The sequence below is a fragment of the Neophocaena asiaeorientalis genome, unplaced genomic scaffold (assembly GCF_003031525.2).
Source record: "Neophocaena asiaeorientalis asiaeorientalis breed wild unplaced genomic scaffold, Neophocaena_asiaeorientalis_V1.1 scaffold882, whole genome shotgun sequence".
NCBI classification, from domain to species: domain Eukaryota; kingdom Metazoa; phylum Chordata; class Mammalia; order Artiodactyla; family Phocoenidae; genus Neophocaena; species Neophocaena asiaeorientalis.
Window position 1 is genome coordinate 307381 of NW_020173141.1, and position 16167 is coordinate 323547.

At 41.9% G+C, this 16167-nt stretch overlaps 2 protein-coding genes across 3 annotated transcripts in view; both read left to right on the plus strand.

Moving 5' to 3' along the window:
* The first annotated feature begins 731 nt into the window (after positions 1–731).
* The window catches only part of ASB11 (ankyrin repeat and SOCS box containing 11), a 42586-nt gene continuing 27150 nt past the window's right edge, over positions 732–16167 (plus strand). Inside the window, exon 1 of the mRNA XM_024744133.1 lies at positions 732–776. Within this exon, the coding sequence (XP_024599901.1) occupies positions 764–776 (13 nt within the window). The 5' untranslated portion in view covers positions 732–763. The remainder of the gene's footprint in view (positions 777–16167) is intronic.
* PIGA (phosphatidylinositol glycan anchor biosynthesis class A) lies at positions 748–14546 on the plus strand. 2 transcript variants are annotated; one of them, XM_024744132.1, is made up of 6 exons: positions 748–776; positions 2727–3506; positions 7964–8096; positions 8852–8984; positions 9142–9348; positions 12202–14546. In XM_024744132.1, the coding sequence occupies exons 2-6, from the start codon at positions 2789–2791 to the stop codon at positions 12466–12468; spliced, it is 1458 nt and encodes a 485-aa protein (XP_024599900.1). In that variant the 5' UTR covers positions 748–776; positions 2727–2788; the 3' UTR covers positions 12469–14546. The 2 variants fall into 2 exon arrangements, with proteins under 2 accessions (XP_024599900.1, XP_024599899.1); XM_024744131.1 differs by lacking the exon at positions 748–776 and having other exon boundaries at positions 2722–3506.

A 16167-nucleotide genomic window follows, 5' to 3' on the forward strand; every position in this document is an offset into this window, starting at 1 on the left:
TATTTGTTTATTTGAAATTCAAATTACTAAAAACTTTGACTTGACTTTTTATTTGTGTATTTTATTTACTACATCAAGCAATCCTACCAGAGTGGTAAGAAACTGGCAGGTCTGCTGTGGCACAGATAATAAATAACAAACAAAACCCCACCATGACCCCAGCTTTCTGTAGCCTTCCCAGCCAAAAGTCTCTCCAATTGGAAGCCAGAGAACAAGCTTCCAGAAAAGAGACGCTGTACCTAGACAAGCAAGGCGCGAACCCACCCGACGGTCCGCAAGACCCGCGTTTAGAAGTGCGGTGCATCCTGGGAGTGAGTTTTCTAAGTTCGGATTCGCCTCCGAAGGCCACGGGACTACAACTCCCAGGAGCGCCAAAGAGTCGCTGCGAGGCACGCTGGGAGTACTGGTTTTACCCCGTCGAAGGGTCCTGGTGGGCTGCTTGTGTAACAAGAGACCAAGGCCGATTTTTAGAGAATCTCAATATTCAGAATTCATATAAAAGGTTAAACCGAGGATTAGTGCTTTCAATACAGAGAAAACAAGTCTTCCGGAACATAGTGGCAACTGTGCAGGCGCCCGCTGACGTTACACCCCGCGCTGAAGGGTGGGGACTGAGCGTCACTCCTGCATGTGACCCCAGCGCCTCTTTGTGATTGGCTGTTCCGGGGGCGCGGCGCTCGGGCGCGGACGCCCCTGATTGGTGCTTCGGAGCAGCGGGGCGGGACTCCGGCTGCAGCCGCGGGAGGTCCGGACACTGGCGGCCATGGGACTCGCTGGTAAGTGCGTGTCTGAGCTTCCCGCGCCGGTACTCCCTGCCGCTTCCAGATGGGACTGAGCTGCCCTCAGGGGAGCGTGGCCGACGATGCAGGGGGCGAAGCCGAGCCGGCTTGAGGGTCGGAGGTCGGGGTCGAGGGTCTCCGGAGTCGAGTGGGGCTGAGGGTGCGCTGGGGCCGCCGAGCTGTAGCCGGTTCCGCGTCGGCTAAGGCGGGCGGGGCGAACGGCTCTGGGACTCCCGGCCTCGACCTCCTGCTCGCTCTTTGGCCGTTTTCCTCCCTTTGGGCCTGGCGAGACCCCGCCTGCCTGCGCCGGGGTCGCTGACTGAGCGGGGTCATCCCTTCCTTGGCCCTGGCGCTCCCCAGCGACCCCTCAGCGAGTGAAGCTGGAACGGCGCTCGGCGGGTGGGTGGAAGCACCGTCCTTTTGACCCCAAGCCCCCGCCGGGTCACCCTAAGGCTTCTCTGGAGTCTCTGCTGATAACAACTGTCTAGGAACTTGTTGACTGTGGACTTTACGGCCATCTCGCATTTGCCGCTCAAGTGGCTGGGTGGGGACCTTGGACCGATCGCTCAACTTGTCTGGTTTCTCATTCGTAAAATGAGAGAGGTATTCACTAGATCTCCAAGCCTTTCTTCAACTTTAAAATTTTAAGATTCTGTGATTGTGCCCTTTGTTGAGCTTTTACCCCATGGAAGTGTTAGGCGTGATAACCGTGATAGGCACATTTCTCACAGAACATTGCAGGTTAATGACAACTTTAAATGATTTCATTTGGTGCTTTACTCACTGTTTTCGTTATCATTCATCTTTTAAAATTGAATGGAACTGGAAATTCGGGTTTAGGTGACAAACCACAGTAAGAAAATGTTCGTGAAGCCACTTAAAAGTACAGACTTGAAGAATCTTATGATTTGGTAATGTTGAATTGTAGTTAGCAAATTCAGCTCAACAAACACTCATTGAGTATTTTTGAGACAATATTTAAAATAAACATGACTTTGTTGGAGAGAACAGACTTTGCACAAGCTGTTACTTTGCATTTTCTGAGTTTGCGGTGACATCAGAAACTCAGACCTTTAGGATGGCTTCCCGTTGTATAGTTGAGTTTCTGGAGGCATGGAAATCTCATTTGTAAAGCTGAGAAGGAGTTTCACTCACTTTCCAAGATTCTCTTTAGCTTTAAATGTCTAAGAATCTGTAATCATACTGAACATTGAGTTGATGATTTTTGCGCTGATGCTCTCGGGGACCCCTGAGCTGAACATTTCCTACTTTAGAGGTATAAAATGGCCCCAGATCCAGCCCGTCTCTAGTTTAGTTTTTATCTTTCGATTCCAAACTGAAGGGAGGGATACTCATGGAGGAAAGATATACGTAACTGAAAGTTTAAGAAAATGAGGGGAACGGTTTGATTATCACCATTCTTGAATAAGGAAGGAGAAAATAAGGCCTGTGGCATGTGCTACAGGTGACACTTTAAAAAGCTGCTCTCAAAAGACAGTTCTCACTCCAGGTATATTTTAGTGTAAACCACAGACTTAATACTAGCGAACTTGATGAGATTCATTGAGTCAATGGCTAAGCTCTGAAGTGGGGTTAGCAAACCTTTTCTGTAAAGATCCGTATGTTTTATTATGTGAATGAACTGGTTTGTTAACCTGGCAAAGTATTCTATACTTTGGTGTAACAAACATTATTTAAGATTATGTGTAACGGTATTTTTAGAGCAAAATTAAGATATAAGGACATGCAGAGTCTAGTTTTGTTGTATGACACACAGTAAGTACTAAGCAAGTAAATGCTGTCAAATGCATGAATTCATCATACGCTTTGCTTTATTTCTAGGGGAAAAGCTAACAGATTAACATTAAAAGAATATTTATGTCTGGATTTGGAGTGTGGAATGTATTTTGTCTCTGAGCTTAGATCCTTGTTTACTCTCTCTTTCAGGTACTAGAGGACACATATCTTAACTGGGTTGCTCTAAGGACTAATGCCTAAACCATCTCAGCATGGCCTGTAGAGGAGGAGGTGGGCATGGCCAGCGTCCCTCAGCTTCACTCTCCCATGTCAGCCCTGGACGTCTTTCCACGTGTAGAACCTGTACCCATAATATATGCATGGTGTCGGACTTTTTCTACCCAAATATGGGAGGCGTGGAAGGCCACATTTACCAGCTCTCTCAGTGCCTGATTGAAAGAGGGCACAAGGTCATAATTGTCACCCATGCTTACGGAAATCGCAAAGGCATCCGTTACCTCACTAATGGCCTCAAAGTCTATTACTTGCCTCTGAAAGTCATGTACAACCAATCTACAGCCACGACCCTCTTTCACAGTCTGCCATTGCTCAGGTACATATTTGTTCGGGAGAGAGTCACGATAATCCATTCACATAGTTCCTTTTCTGCCATGGCCCATGATGCCCTCTTCCACGCCAAGACAATGGGCCTCCAGACAGTCTTCACGGACCATTCCCTTTTTGGATTTGCTGATGTCAGCTCGGTGCTTACAAACAAGCTTCTAACTGTGTCTCTTTGTGACACAAACCACATAATTTGTGTCTCTTACACTAGTAAGGAAAACACTGTGCTAAGAGCAGCACTGAATCCTGAAATAGTGTCCGTCATTCCTAATGCTGTAGATCCTACTGACTTCACTCCAGACCCATTTAGAAGGCATGATAGTGTAATAACTGTTGTTGTTGTCAGCAGACTTGTTTACAGAAAAGGTAATGAAATGATAGCTACAAATGCACTGCACAGCCTTTTTTTCCTTGTAGAAAGCTGTTGAATATTTGTGTTATAATGATTGTTGGGCTTTTGGTTTTGTTTTATGGTTTTATAACAACTTCTGCGTTAAATACAGCAAAGAAGGGTCTAATAATGTTTTGTACATCTTAAAGGAGAAATTTCTGGAACAGTGGTAAATGCTATCCCCAGCCCCAGCCCCCCCACCCCCGATGTTTTCATAGTTATTTAAAAGGAAAAACAATAAACAGATGTTGTTTAATAGGTCAGGTCTTTTAAAAATTTCCGTACACATGCAGTAGCAAGTCCAGGGCCCAGACCATCACATAACCCTTTCTTTTCATTGCAGATATTTTGAAAACTAAGAAAATCGCAAGGGTGAAAACTAAAATCAGCTGTAACTGTATTATTCAGGGATGACCCTAATGAACGTTTGATTTATAGCTTTCCTGTCGTTTTTATGCATACACTCAAAGTCAGTGAGCTTGTTCTGCACGTTACTGTTTTGTAGCTTGCTTATTTCCTTTAATCGTAGATAAGACGTTAATAATGAATTGGCACGTAAGTGCTAAAGGGCGGTCAGACAGCCCAGAGTCTGATCCTGGCTCCATCCTCCTGTGTGATCGAAGACAAGCTACTTGACGTCTCCGAGGCTCAGTTTTTTTCTTTTGTGTGATTTGGGCAGCATTGGTAATCTCGTGAGGCTCAGTGGTGGTTCCTGTACAGTACTTAGCCCAGTTTGTACTCGGTATGTGTCTGCTGTGCACAAGGAGGATTGTTTCAGTACCTCTGCAGCACTTTATGGATGCCACAGTAGAATTTGTAGAGCCTTGCTGACTGAAAGTCTGAAGCAGTCCAGTTATTCAAAACATAAATGGTTTTCTGGATGGTATTTGAAAACCTGTCCAGCAATCAAAATTGTCACTAAAAGTGGGGAATTGTTAAAAAGATAATATGTAAACCTCCCCCTTTAAAATATTTTAATTTACTCAAAATATTATTACCATGCACTGAATCACCAATAATTTGGTTTAGGCCTGCAGGCTTAAGAGTACTGGTCCACTGATTTGAGCTGCGTCATCTTTCTTGCACAGTCACCTTTAAAAAGCATAACTTACAGTTGCCAGTTTGGGTCTCTTAAATGTGGTGAGAACCTCTAAAGGCACACGAAGTCATGTACTTCTGGATTTTTCATTTGTTTTTGACCTTATACAGTGGTTCAGGATATCCCCTAATCTGACAAGGTTTTTTTTACTGTGTCTTTATTGAATTTTTCAAACCGTTCAGCTTAGTGTCACAGAAACTCATTTTGTCCATTTTTGTGCTATTTAAATGCTGTAACAAGTATAATAAAATAGGCGTCAGACAGATTTGTGGACAAATGCAGCGGATTCTTGGTAAGCATGAAGCTCGGCGGTGGGGTCAGAAGTGTCCCAGTGTACTAGGGAGTGGCCTAAAATCCAGATGTGGGCCTTGGCCACGATGTTTTACCTTTGGAATGGAGAGCCTTGGTCCATGCAGTGATCCACTAAGCGGAGGTTGGTGAGAAAACTTCTACTGAACTGCGTTTTTGGGGGTGAAGGCAATGAAATGCTTCCATTCCTTACTTGAAGAAGATGTGAATGGAGCAGCATTCTGTGTTCTGAAGCCCTCTTGGGATATTGGTAATGTGTTTGTTGTAACTTAAGAAATGTGCCTATTTTGTTTTTTCACCAAATAATATACCTTTGTGAGATAGCTAGCTGAGAAAGCATATGATGCGTGCGTGGTCAAGGATCAGAGCAAAATTAACTTACCTGTTCAGAGATTGAACCTGTTACCTTTACTTCACTAACTATGGTATTTTAACCAGCTGAGCTAACCACCAAAGAGTGAAGGTACAGCCTTTCCTGTTCTCAGTTCAGTCATTTAACAAATATTTATCAAACCCTTTCCGTATGTCAGGCACTGTGCAAAAAGTAACATTCTGAGAAGGAATGGCCACATCTGTAGTTCAAAAGTGAGTAGTTGTATTAATGGTCCATTAATTATTAATAAATTAATTTCTTTAGGAGGTGTTCATTTGGACCAGATATCAAAGGCCACTGGAACATATTAAGTAAGAGAGAATAAATCAGAAGTCCTATTACCCAGGATCCCTGGCCTCTTCCCTCTTCCACTGAGCCTGTTTTGCTCTCAGGCAGGGTTTAGCAGCGCTCACGTACATGTGCAGACATGCCCCACTTCTGCTCTAGTGCTAATGATGACTTACATTTATATTCTGCAGTTGATAAAGCCTGTACATGGTACAGTACCTAACTTGACCCTCCCAGCAACTGTAGGGTAGATGTTATCTGCATGTAACAGACAAAGAAACTGAGTCTCAGAGGGGGTAAGTAACTCACCCAGGTTACACAGTAAGTAACAGAGATGACAAGCCTGAGTTGAGCTCTTCTGCAGTTAAGGTCTCCTGTTCCCTCCACCCTCAGCCGAGCGAGCCACCATTATCCTAGGTATAGGTTCAGAAGATTCTATTAGACTGTGCTTTAGAAGTGCTTTAGAAGCACTTCAGATCAGAGCTTTTCTTGTCCATTTTGTGAGAATATGGCAATTGAAAGTCCTTTGGTATGTTTCATTGTGTTGGACGCTTGCTAGAGGCACCAGAACATTTCTTATTATGGGGAGAAAAAAACCTTTATTCTTAGAATAATAATATAGATCGTTGATAATATTAATCATTTCCGTTTCTTTTAAAGTACTTGTCAGAATTAAACAACAATGCATTTAAAGCCCACCGCCCGGTATAGTAAGCCCTCAGTAATTGTAGCTATTGTTACTAATTATGATTATTGCTCTATATGTGGGGTTTTGGGTTTTTTTCATTTAAAGAATGGATTCTTAACCTTTGTATTAGAAGGGAGAGAGGGCAAGGAGGGAGGGGAAGGAAACAATTATACGAGGTTACTTGTTAGAAGTCATTAAGACACCTTCTGGTTTATCTAAAAATCCAGTTGATGGACTTGGTAATAAACTTGAAACAAAGGTAGGTAAGATTTTAATGAGAAGCTTTCATAATTCGGAAAAGCCACATGTGGGGCTTCCCTGGTGGCGCAGTGCTTGAGAATTCGCCTGCCGGTGCAGGGGACGTGGGTTCGTGCCCCAGTCCGGGAGGATCCCACATGCCGCGGAGCGGCTGGGCCCGTGAGCCATGGCCGCTGAGCCTGCGCGTCCGGAGCCTGTGCTCAGCAACGGGAGAGGCCACAAGAGTGAGAGGCCCGCGTACCGCAAAAACAACAAAAAAAAGCCACGTGAATTTATGTTTGCTAATGCAGTCATATTTTGAAAATACTAGCAGAGTTTACGTAATAAATCCTACTTGGAATTATTTAATAAAAATGACCCTATATATATTATTTCTCCTACCATCTTTTTAATAATTGATCTGCCTGTATTTGGGAAGATTGATAGAAGAAGTGCAGTTCTTGTGTATGTATGTGTATGCATTTCTTTAACTGGCTTACTTTACATTTACTTTTGAATGTGTATGATTTGTACTTGTTAATGAGCTAAATTCTTAAACATCAACACTACTGTCACTTTGGATTGCTACTTTCAGACTAGTAGGGCGTGATTTATTTTGCTGCTTTATATTACCTAAGGTTGTATTAACATATTATAAGAAAGTTTCATTAAAAAGAAAAAAAAGGACCAAGATGCCCCCTTTTGTTCTGCAGACTGTAATGATCTGGCAGTGGAAGTCCTGCCACCTTCATTCACTGTCATTCGGGGGAAGTGGGCTGTAGCAGATTTGGATGGACTCTTAACAAATTTTGCTAATACCCTAGTGTTCGCTGCAAAGTCCTCTGTACAAACTGCATTCTCAACACAATGGAGGCAGCAGTCATATTTTGCTGCTTAGCCCTTTCCTATAGTAGGAAGTAGAATCATAACGCTGGTAGAATTTTGTAGGTGAAAGAGACCTTGGACTTCAGGTACGTCGGTCTGTTCATTTTCTCTTACCAGGAAAGTCCCATTTTCAGAGTTTGCTCATAAAAAGGCTGGGTCAAGACCCAGATCTCCAGTCAACTCTCCTGCTCTGCAGAAAGTTTTAACTGAAATGTAAGCTACCTCAAATGCCATTTGTTAGCAGTAGGTGTGTAAACACAGGTGAATAACCTAGAACACAATGTTGAAATGGAACAGAATAGTCCACGAACTGGGTGAGTGGAAGGTACCCATGGGTGTCAGTGTATATATCCTCAAGAACTCTTGGGGGACCCCTGGCAGTTTGAACGATTCCACCATTCCAGGAAAGGTTTAAGAGAATTTGTTTCTCCCCTTAAGTAAGGGAGGCATAGCTAATATTACTTTTCAAAGTGAGTGGATTCTCAGAAGTTCTGATAAAATTCTTTTTAAGGTTAATTATTGATAACTCAAACATTCAACTTGATGTTTTCAGGGACCGATTTGCTTAGTGGTATAATACCTGAACTCTGTAAGAAATATCCCAATTTAAATTTCATAATTGGAGGAGAGGGACCAAAGAGAGTCATTTTGGAAGAAGTACGGGAAAGATACCAGCTCCATGACAGGTATTGATGGATTCCGTATTGTCTTGGGTGAGAAAATATCAGTTACCTAAAATTGGTTTTGGCTACATGCCTGCATTAAGTGGGCTGCTTCTCCTACATGTACTTGACATAAAAATGTAATGCAAGGCCTATTTAAGAAAAATTATATAAAATGGGGAACCCTAGTTAAGGAATTCATAATTTTATTTTTTCTGTTAGCCCAACATTATTTGACTTTAGGGGGCACTGGTTGGGGCACCCGAGAATGCACAAAAAAACAGCTATTTGATTGGAAATGTTTGCAGATTCTCAAGCCATACTGAGTTGTGATTTAAATAGCACGGCCCGAATCATGTAAATTGCTCTGCGTGTACAGATCCGAACATTTCTCTTCCTCGGTAACTTAGTTAACGTGAGCTGTGTGCACGTGAAGCATCAATTTAAAAGGCACATTTTCCTGTTTAGAAACGACACTTTAACGTTTACTCATCGAGGTGTATTCACATTTTCATTGAATGCAGACTGATTTTGGAGAAGATGAAATTTGATCTGTGTGACAAAAGTTAGAAATACGTTAGCTGTACAAGCTTTAACCAAACAGCTTTATATGACTTTCTTTTAGATCAGAGTTGGATGATATTAATCTTTTGAGATGGAAAACATTAGAAGCAGTAAGATTCTAAGTATAATATGAGTAGCACACTTGGCTTATAAATGGTATTTCTTTTGTAGCATGATTTTTACGCCCCTCTTTTTTCTCTCGTTTCAAAAATCAGAGTGCGTCTCTTGGGAGCCTTAGAACACAAAGATGTCAGAAATGTCTTAGTTCAAGGACATATTTTTCTTAATACTTCCCTTACTGAAGCATTCTGCATGGCAATTGTGGAAGCAGCCAGTTGTGGTTTACAGGTAAAAAGCTTTGAGGGCTTATTACGTTGTTGGGGTCTCTGTATTTGTATTTTGAAAAATAATCAGATGCAGTCTGTAATATTTTTTTAAACTGGTATTGTTTATTTTCCTGAGAGATGAATTATGGAGGATCACATGTTCTTTTTTCCTTTTTAAGGTTGTAAGTACCAGGGTTGGTGGAATTCCTGAAGTACTTCCAGAAAATCTTATCATTTTATGTGAGCCTTCTGTAAAATCTTTGTGTGAGGGATTGGAAAAAGCTGTTTCCCAACTGAAGTCGGGAGCATTGCCGCCTCCAGAAAATATCCACAACATCGTAAAGACTTTCTACACCTGGAGGAATGTTGCGGAGAGAACTGAAAAAGTATGTCACATGCTAAGAGAAGGGTATTTGAAGATTGTGTCTTGAATTCTTACTTGATGTTTCACGTACACACTTGCTTTTATATAGGTTTACCATTTCTGCTCTGTTGCTTAAGTTTATGAAGTCTCTTCCAAATGAAAAGAAGTGAATTCTGTATTACTTCTGGTATATGTTAGGCTCAGTTTCTAGTCAAATCATTGCATTTGACATCTGAAAATAGCAGTAATGCAGTATCTAGACCTTTCATTAAACTGGGCATGCAGGAGTTACAAAATTTTCTAGAAGTCACAACAATTAGAGGCAAAACTAATATTAAGATCTACTCTTAGACATTTTCTTGAGGCTCTTTACGATTCTAAAGCATATAGGTCTATTAGAAAATATATGGTTTTGCTTAGCCCGATTGTGGCAACTTATAAGTTACAAATATTTAATCCAGGCTGCTTCCTAAAACTCCCGTGTCACTTTTGCTAGCTGCTGTGATTTTTCTACAGGAGAGGGATTTTTGCATCTTTGGGCTGATTGAGAACATAGTAAGTTAGAATTCAAAAAGCACGTGACAAGTGTTGGCAATAGGATCACAAATAAAAAGCAGCAGTAGAAAATTGGTAAAAGGACAGGTGCAGGAAATAGGTTAATGCCCTTAGGTGGGAGAGTACAGTTGTAGGAAATGCTTCCTTATTTCCAGGTCAGGACTTCATTTATTCTACTCAGTTGTGCCCTTTGTTTAAGTACCTCTCATGACTTCGTCTACCTCCTGCCTCTTATTATCACATAGCAAGCTGGATGGAAACGCTGTGCTTCTTAGAAATTGTGACCCAGAAAGACAGTTGGGAGCGTGGAGAAGGTAGTGCTTTATATACTCTCATTGTATTCAGTGGAGCAACTAGTGTCTAGCCCAAAGTAGAGAGCAAGATGGAGCCGAGTAAGCAGAAAGGCTTTCTTACTTGGTTGGAATTTGTAAATTCCCGTACATAAGGTGAGCCCCGATTTGAATGGAAATGCAACAAAACTCTTCTTATCTCTAAAAATCGTCATACACAGTTTGCATTGAAACATGAGAAGTTTCAACTAACAAACGGTTTTGACTGAAATAGCTCTGAGATAGCCACTTTCTAGAAGTTTTGCAATCGTGCCACCCGTATGAATTAAGTACATTCCCTTGTTTTCCTTTGGAAGTTGGGGTGCAGCACTGATTACCTGCTGGGAGTGCGTGGCAGAATCGCCCCGGGAGCCTTTTCGGGCTCTGTCCGGTTCATCTTCCTGTGCCCACTGCTGGATTCTAAAGTGACCCTTTAGGAACAGAGGGGATATGGGAATGGTGGGCAGGCATATTTGGTTAGGCAGGTTTTTTCAGTGAAACCCACCCTGATTGAGGACCACATCTCTGTAATTGTGCCTTTACCTTCTTGATCAATGTCGTGTAAATCTCAGAAGTTTGCGCTGTTGTACATAATAAGTTTGGGGCAAAGAACTACGGTGACAGTTTGTCAGCTTGTGTTAAAGGAGCGCATTAGGGTTTTTTTAAAAACCACGAATTCTCTTTTATTTAGGCTTAAAGTAATAGTAGGACGTCTGTATTGTTTTCGGTTTTACACTCTGGCAACTTACAGTATACATTCCAAAAAAGACGTTAATCCTTGTCCCTCATGGATTGTCCTCCCTGTCATTCTCTCCATAGTAGCAAATTGTTATTTTGTCACTTGAGATCATGAATTAACTGACTTAGAAATAAAGGTGGACACACGGGTGAGTTTGTAGTTGCTCTTTTAATTCTACCTGTTCCACACAGGATGTTTGATCCCTTTCAACTCCTTAGTTTAACTGCTATTTAGAAAAATTGATCAAGAAATTAAATCAGCATTCATGCTGGAAACATACTTTTTCATTTATAATTTGCCAGTCTCAGCGTAACGCTCGATATAATTCTGACTACAGTGTATTCCAAATGTCCTCGGGGTAGAGGAGCTAGATGAAAACAGCCCGTACCTTTCAGAGGCCGTTGACCTTTAGAACTTGCTCTGCACGTCAGAACTTTCTTGAGTTCAAAAGGAGATGGTTTACAGGTCTGATAACGTGAGAGTGACCACAGGTAATGCCCAAATGCAGTTAAAAAACGTGAATGCCGGCCCATTTTATGTGTTTGAAATAAGTATATTCAAGGACCTTTGTTTTTTTCTTTAATATTTCAGAGTTTAGTGCTTAGCAATACTTTAAAAAAGCAAGCCACCTACTACCAGTGCTCAGCAATAAACTTTATTTTGTTTGACCTATACCATCTACCAAAATTTCCCCCATCTCTTTCTGCTCCTTTTACTTGGAATCCGTGAAATGTCTCTGTATATTCCCCCCGTTTGTGCTCAGCAACACGGCGTCACTTGGCTGTGGAAAGAGGAGCCTCTCTGTACCCAGAAGCACACTAGATTGTAACTCTCTGATGGTAGTTGAGTCAAGGAACCTTAAAGGGCCAGTCCTTCCTCCCTGCTTGGGGAGTCACTGCTGAAGTAAATATGGCCTCGACAGGTCGCCCGCAAAGCTGCTCCAGCGTCTCAGGACTTTGGAATTCTCATAGTTGGTTAAATATTGCTGGGGATCCCCTAGGGGACAGGAGCCGTGGTAGATTCATCTTTGTACCACAGGGTATACATACCCCAGTGTTTCGTCCAGAATAGGCGCTCCATAAGTGTTGTCTCAAATGGCAATACGTAGTGTAATCAGTATCATTCGTCGCATCATTTCTGTAACAACAGTGAATGTCCGCGCCTTCTGTTGACATCTCTAAAGCACTCCTGGTCTGTGCAGGTCGTTGTTCATTGTGGCTCACGGTGCTCATTCTCGGCTCTCTCCCGCCAGGTGTACGACCAAGTGGCAGGAGAAGCTGTGTTATCGATGGACAAACGACTGGACAGACTCATCTCTCAGTGTGGCCCCTTGACAGGCTGCATTTTTGCTTTGTTGGCTGTATTCAGCTTTTTCTTCCTCATTTTCCTGAGATGGGTGACTCCAGATTCTACCATCGATGTTGCAGTAGATGCCACAGGGCCAAAGGGTGCCTGGACTCATCAGTATCCTTACAGGAAAAAGGTGGATGAGAACAGTGAGGTACCTAAAACCAGGTAGAAGAAAGCCTGGATTGTGAGATTTGAAACACTTGTAATAGTTCTATTAAGACTATTGAAAATAACCTTGCTTTTTTTCTTTTTAAAGTTGATAGTAAGTTATGCTACCTCTTTATCATTCCGTGTTTTATTTTGAGGAAAGATAAACACTTATGCAATTCCTGAGTGTAGAAACTCCTTGCACTTATTTAAAATTTAGGAGAGAACATTGAAGCCACTCAGGTATGCAATTTTTCAGACTACTGAAATCCCTCTAGCAGAGATGTTTTAACGTTATATTTTGGGAGCTTTGGGTGCTGAAGGGCCAAACGTTTTCTGGGCATTTTTTGGCCAATTTTAAATGTTCTACCATTAATTAGACATTCACCAGATGTTTACAAGTTTTCTTTAGGGAAGTACAACAACTCTGTGAACTGTTTTAAGTTGTGTTCATGCTACATTTATTAGACACTTAAGTCGTGTTCTTAAACTTTTATTGGGTATGCTCAGTAAGTGTTCCATATAATCAGCAGGTTTCTTGAGTAAAATGGGCTGTCAGCGCCCAGCATGTTTTAAGCACCTGCCAGGCATAGAACGTTGACCTAGATGCTTCCTGCGGTAAGGACCGGGGGTGGGGGGTGGGGGGTGCATTCGCTCTTTGTTGATCAGTCAGATGGCTCACTTCGTCATAGTCAGGTTTGACATGGAGTGGTAAGATATCCGCCATGCCGAAAATGCTCACGCTTCTAATGCCGGGAAAAAATCGCCGCGTACTCTCAGTACTTCTTTGATCCTATTGGATGCATTCTCCTAGGTCGAGCCTTCATCTTCGCTTGTGTGTATGAAAATACTTTTTGCTTTTTAAATACTAGGGACCGATACCACTGTTGATGATAGTGCAGAGAAACCCTCCACATCTCTCAGTGCATAATTTAGTCCTCTGTCAATGCCTTCTTGTTTTCTGAGCGCAGTGTACGAGGTGTGCCATCTCAAAATCAGCTGCTACCCTGTCCCTTTGATAGAAGTCACTTCCCTTCCCTTGTGGCCTAGCTGATGCCTGATAAGTATTGTCAGTGTGCAGAAGTCTTGACCCCAGAATGTTTTGTTTATAGCCAATTGAGTGTGAAAATTTTAGGAACACGGTCTCTTTGTGGACGGATGTTGTTAACTGTAATCGTTGTGGCCCATAGCCATGGGTTTTTAAACCCCCGGTTATCCACATGGTGTGTCTTATTAATTCTTTGAACTCCTTAGAATAAGTTTTTGTGATTCAGGACTGTGAAGTCACAAGAATGAGGCACTGGGGGCGCGCTAGTTAGATGCTGGCAGTATTGCGATTCTGTACAGGATTTTTTTTTTAATGACAACATTCACAGAACTTCTTTTGAAAAAGTATCTTAACATACCTACTAATTGGTTGCCAGTGATACATAAGAAATACATTTGTGTTTTGTACTAAAACACAAATGCAAGAGTGCAGTTTTTAAAATCTAGAAGTTAGGGGTTCTTTTGTTAAAGAAAAACAGACTGACCCAAACCATTAAATCTTACTAGGATTTTTATGCGTAGAAACTGACTTATAAATATGAAATAAACAGTGCCAATATTCATGATAAAGCAAGAAACTGTAACATTTGGTTTAATTTATTCTGTTCAGCAATTTTTAAAGGCATACTGCTGTTTTTTCTTGTATGTTATTTTTGTTTCTTAGCTTTTTTTTTCTAGAATTGTCTATTAAATTGCCATTTAGTTCAGATGGAAATAGGATTTAAAGTTCTTGCATGAAACATGTAATTTGCATATTTTCCTTTTTTTTTCCCCTTTAGCAAATGGAAGTAAATTTGCTTGTTCTAGTAAATCTTAATTTTCAGGCTTCCTGAATACCTAAATTGTAACTGTCATTGTTGCACTGGTCAATATGTGGAAACATATTGTTCTGCCCTGCTACTTACATTTATTTGAAAGTGAACTTGCAGTGATGAGGAATTTATGAAAAATATATTGTATTTCTTTGGATGTTCCAAAAAGTAGCACATGTAAAACTGATTTATGGAAACATGCTACATGTCCAAAAATAAAGACCAAAATGACATTTTGACATTTTTCTTGAGTTTGTCTTGTTTGAAGAACAGAATATTATTTACTAGTTGAGCAACACTGCCCCCAGCCCCTACCTCCCATGTTTTTTTTTTTCAGTGCAATTTGATGTTTTGCTTAGTCTGTTAGAAAAACAGGAAATATCCTTAAGTTGATGAATTACTCTGTCATCTTTTCTTTCTACAATATTCTCTCTTTTACTCATGCAATAGCAAGTTCAATTGTGCCTTTGTTTCCTAATCCAAACTCTTGTTTTTCAGTGCACTAGAGTTTTTCAGTGCACTGCGTGAGACAAATGAATACATCTGTACAGCACTGTGCGTGTGAGCTACATAATTATGCATTATATCTTGCAAGCTATTTTAAGAGAAATTGGAATTTTGACTTCATTTACAGAAGCCCAGTGTATGATCAGGCCCTCCAAGATGGCTGTTCTCATGCTCTCTGTACATCCCCTGCCGGACCGGTGCCTGCTTCACCTACACCCCACTCACATGACTGACCTTGCTACATACCTGCCCTGACCGGAGCTAGTGATTATTCTAATCTTTAGATCAGAACATCTCCACCTGATAACTTATCAAAGGAGCCGTGAGGGGCGTGCCCCTCTGCTGGTTTCCCTGGTAACTGATGAGCCCACCTGACGTCAATTCCCCTATAACTGGTAAATCTGCCCCTTCCCTGGGTAGCGAAGACTCCTGCCATGTCCCGCCATCCTGCCAGCTGCTGTCTGCCGCACGCCGTGGGGTGTCGCTCCAGGACCTTGCTTCAAATGTGTAAGATCCCCCATCTATTAAACCACTGATATCTCTGTCGCTGACTCTAGGCTCTTCAGTCTTGAGGCTGGGCAAGTATAGGGCTTGCAGGCCTGTGGGGTGCAGCCCCATGCCCAGCTTCTCCAACCCACTTCGTTGGAAGCAGTGGAAAGCAGTCCCCTACGTTGATATGTTCTGATTTATCTTCCACCAAAACATTTTTGGCTCAGTCAGGGTATCCTAGGTCTGTGTTTAGTTTCGTGAAGGATTTTTAAAGGCCTCTTTATCCTTCTCTGCATTCCCAAAAGAATCTGGGTAGATGTTAAATTGTATCATTCTATGGCTGGATTTTTACAATCTGAAATTCTGAAAATTAAAGTTCTCTACAGATTTTGATTTGTATTCACAGTACTTTGGGGAGTTGATTTTCCTTTATCCTTCATATTTGGTTGTGGCTCAGTGATTCTCAACTGGATGTGGCAGTGGTGATTTTGCCCCCCTGGGGGACATCTGGCAGTGTCTGGAGACATTTCTGTTTGTTCCAACTGGATAGGAGTGGGGCACTGGCATCAGGTGGGATGCTGCTAAATATCCTGTGATGCTTTTGGACTGCCTCCCACACCAAAGAATGATCTGGCCCAAAATGCCGGTAGTGCCAAGGCTGAGAAACCCTGGAGCTCTAGATGGTTTCGCCTCCTTCAAAGATACCATGAGTTAACTCCTTACTTCAGTAGCCTTTTATGTCCATCTCAAATGTAGTGCTCAAACGTGCTAAAGATGGTCTCTCTGAAAGAGTACAAAAGTCGACCTTCTCATGGCCAGCTTTTTTTTTTTTTTTGGCGGTACGCGGGCCTCTCACTGTTGTAGCC

Coding starts and splice junctions, on each gene's coding strand:
- PIGA (XM_024744132.1), top strand. CDS start 2,789: ATGGCCTGTAGAGGAGGAGGTGGGCATGGCCAGCGTCCCTCAGCTTCA. Junction 3,507..7,963: donor CAGACTTGTTTACAGAAAAG/GTAATGAAATGA, acceptor TGATGTTTTCAG/GGACCGATTTGCTTAGTGGT. Junction 8,985..9,141: donor CAGCCAGTTGTGGTTTACAG/GTAAAAAGCTTT, acceptor TTCCTTTTTAAG/GTTGTAAGTACCAGGGTTGG.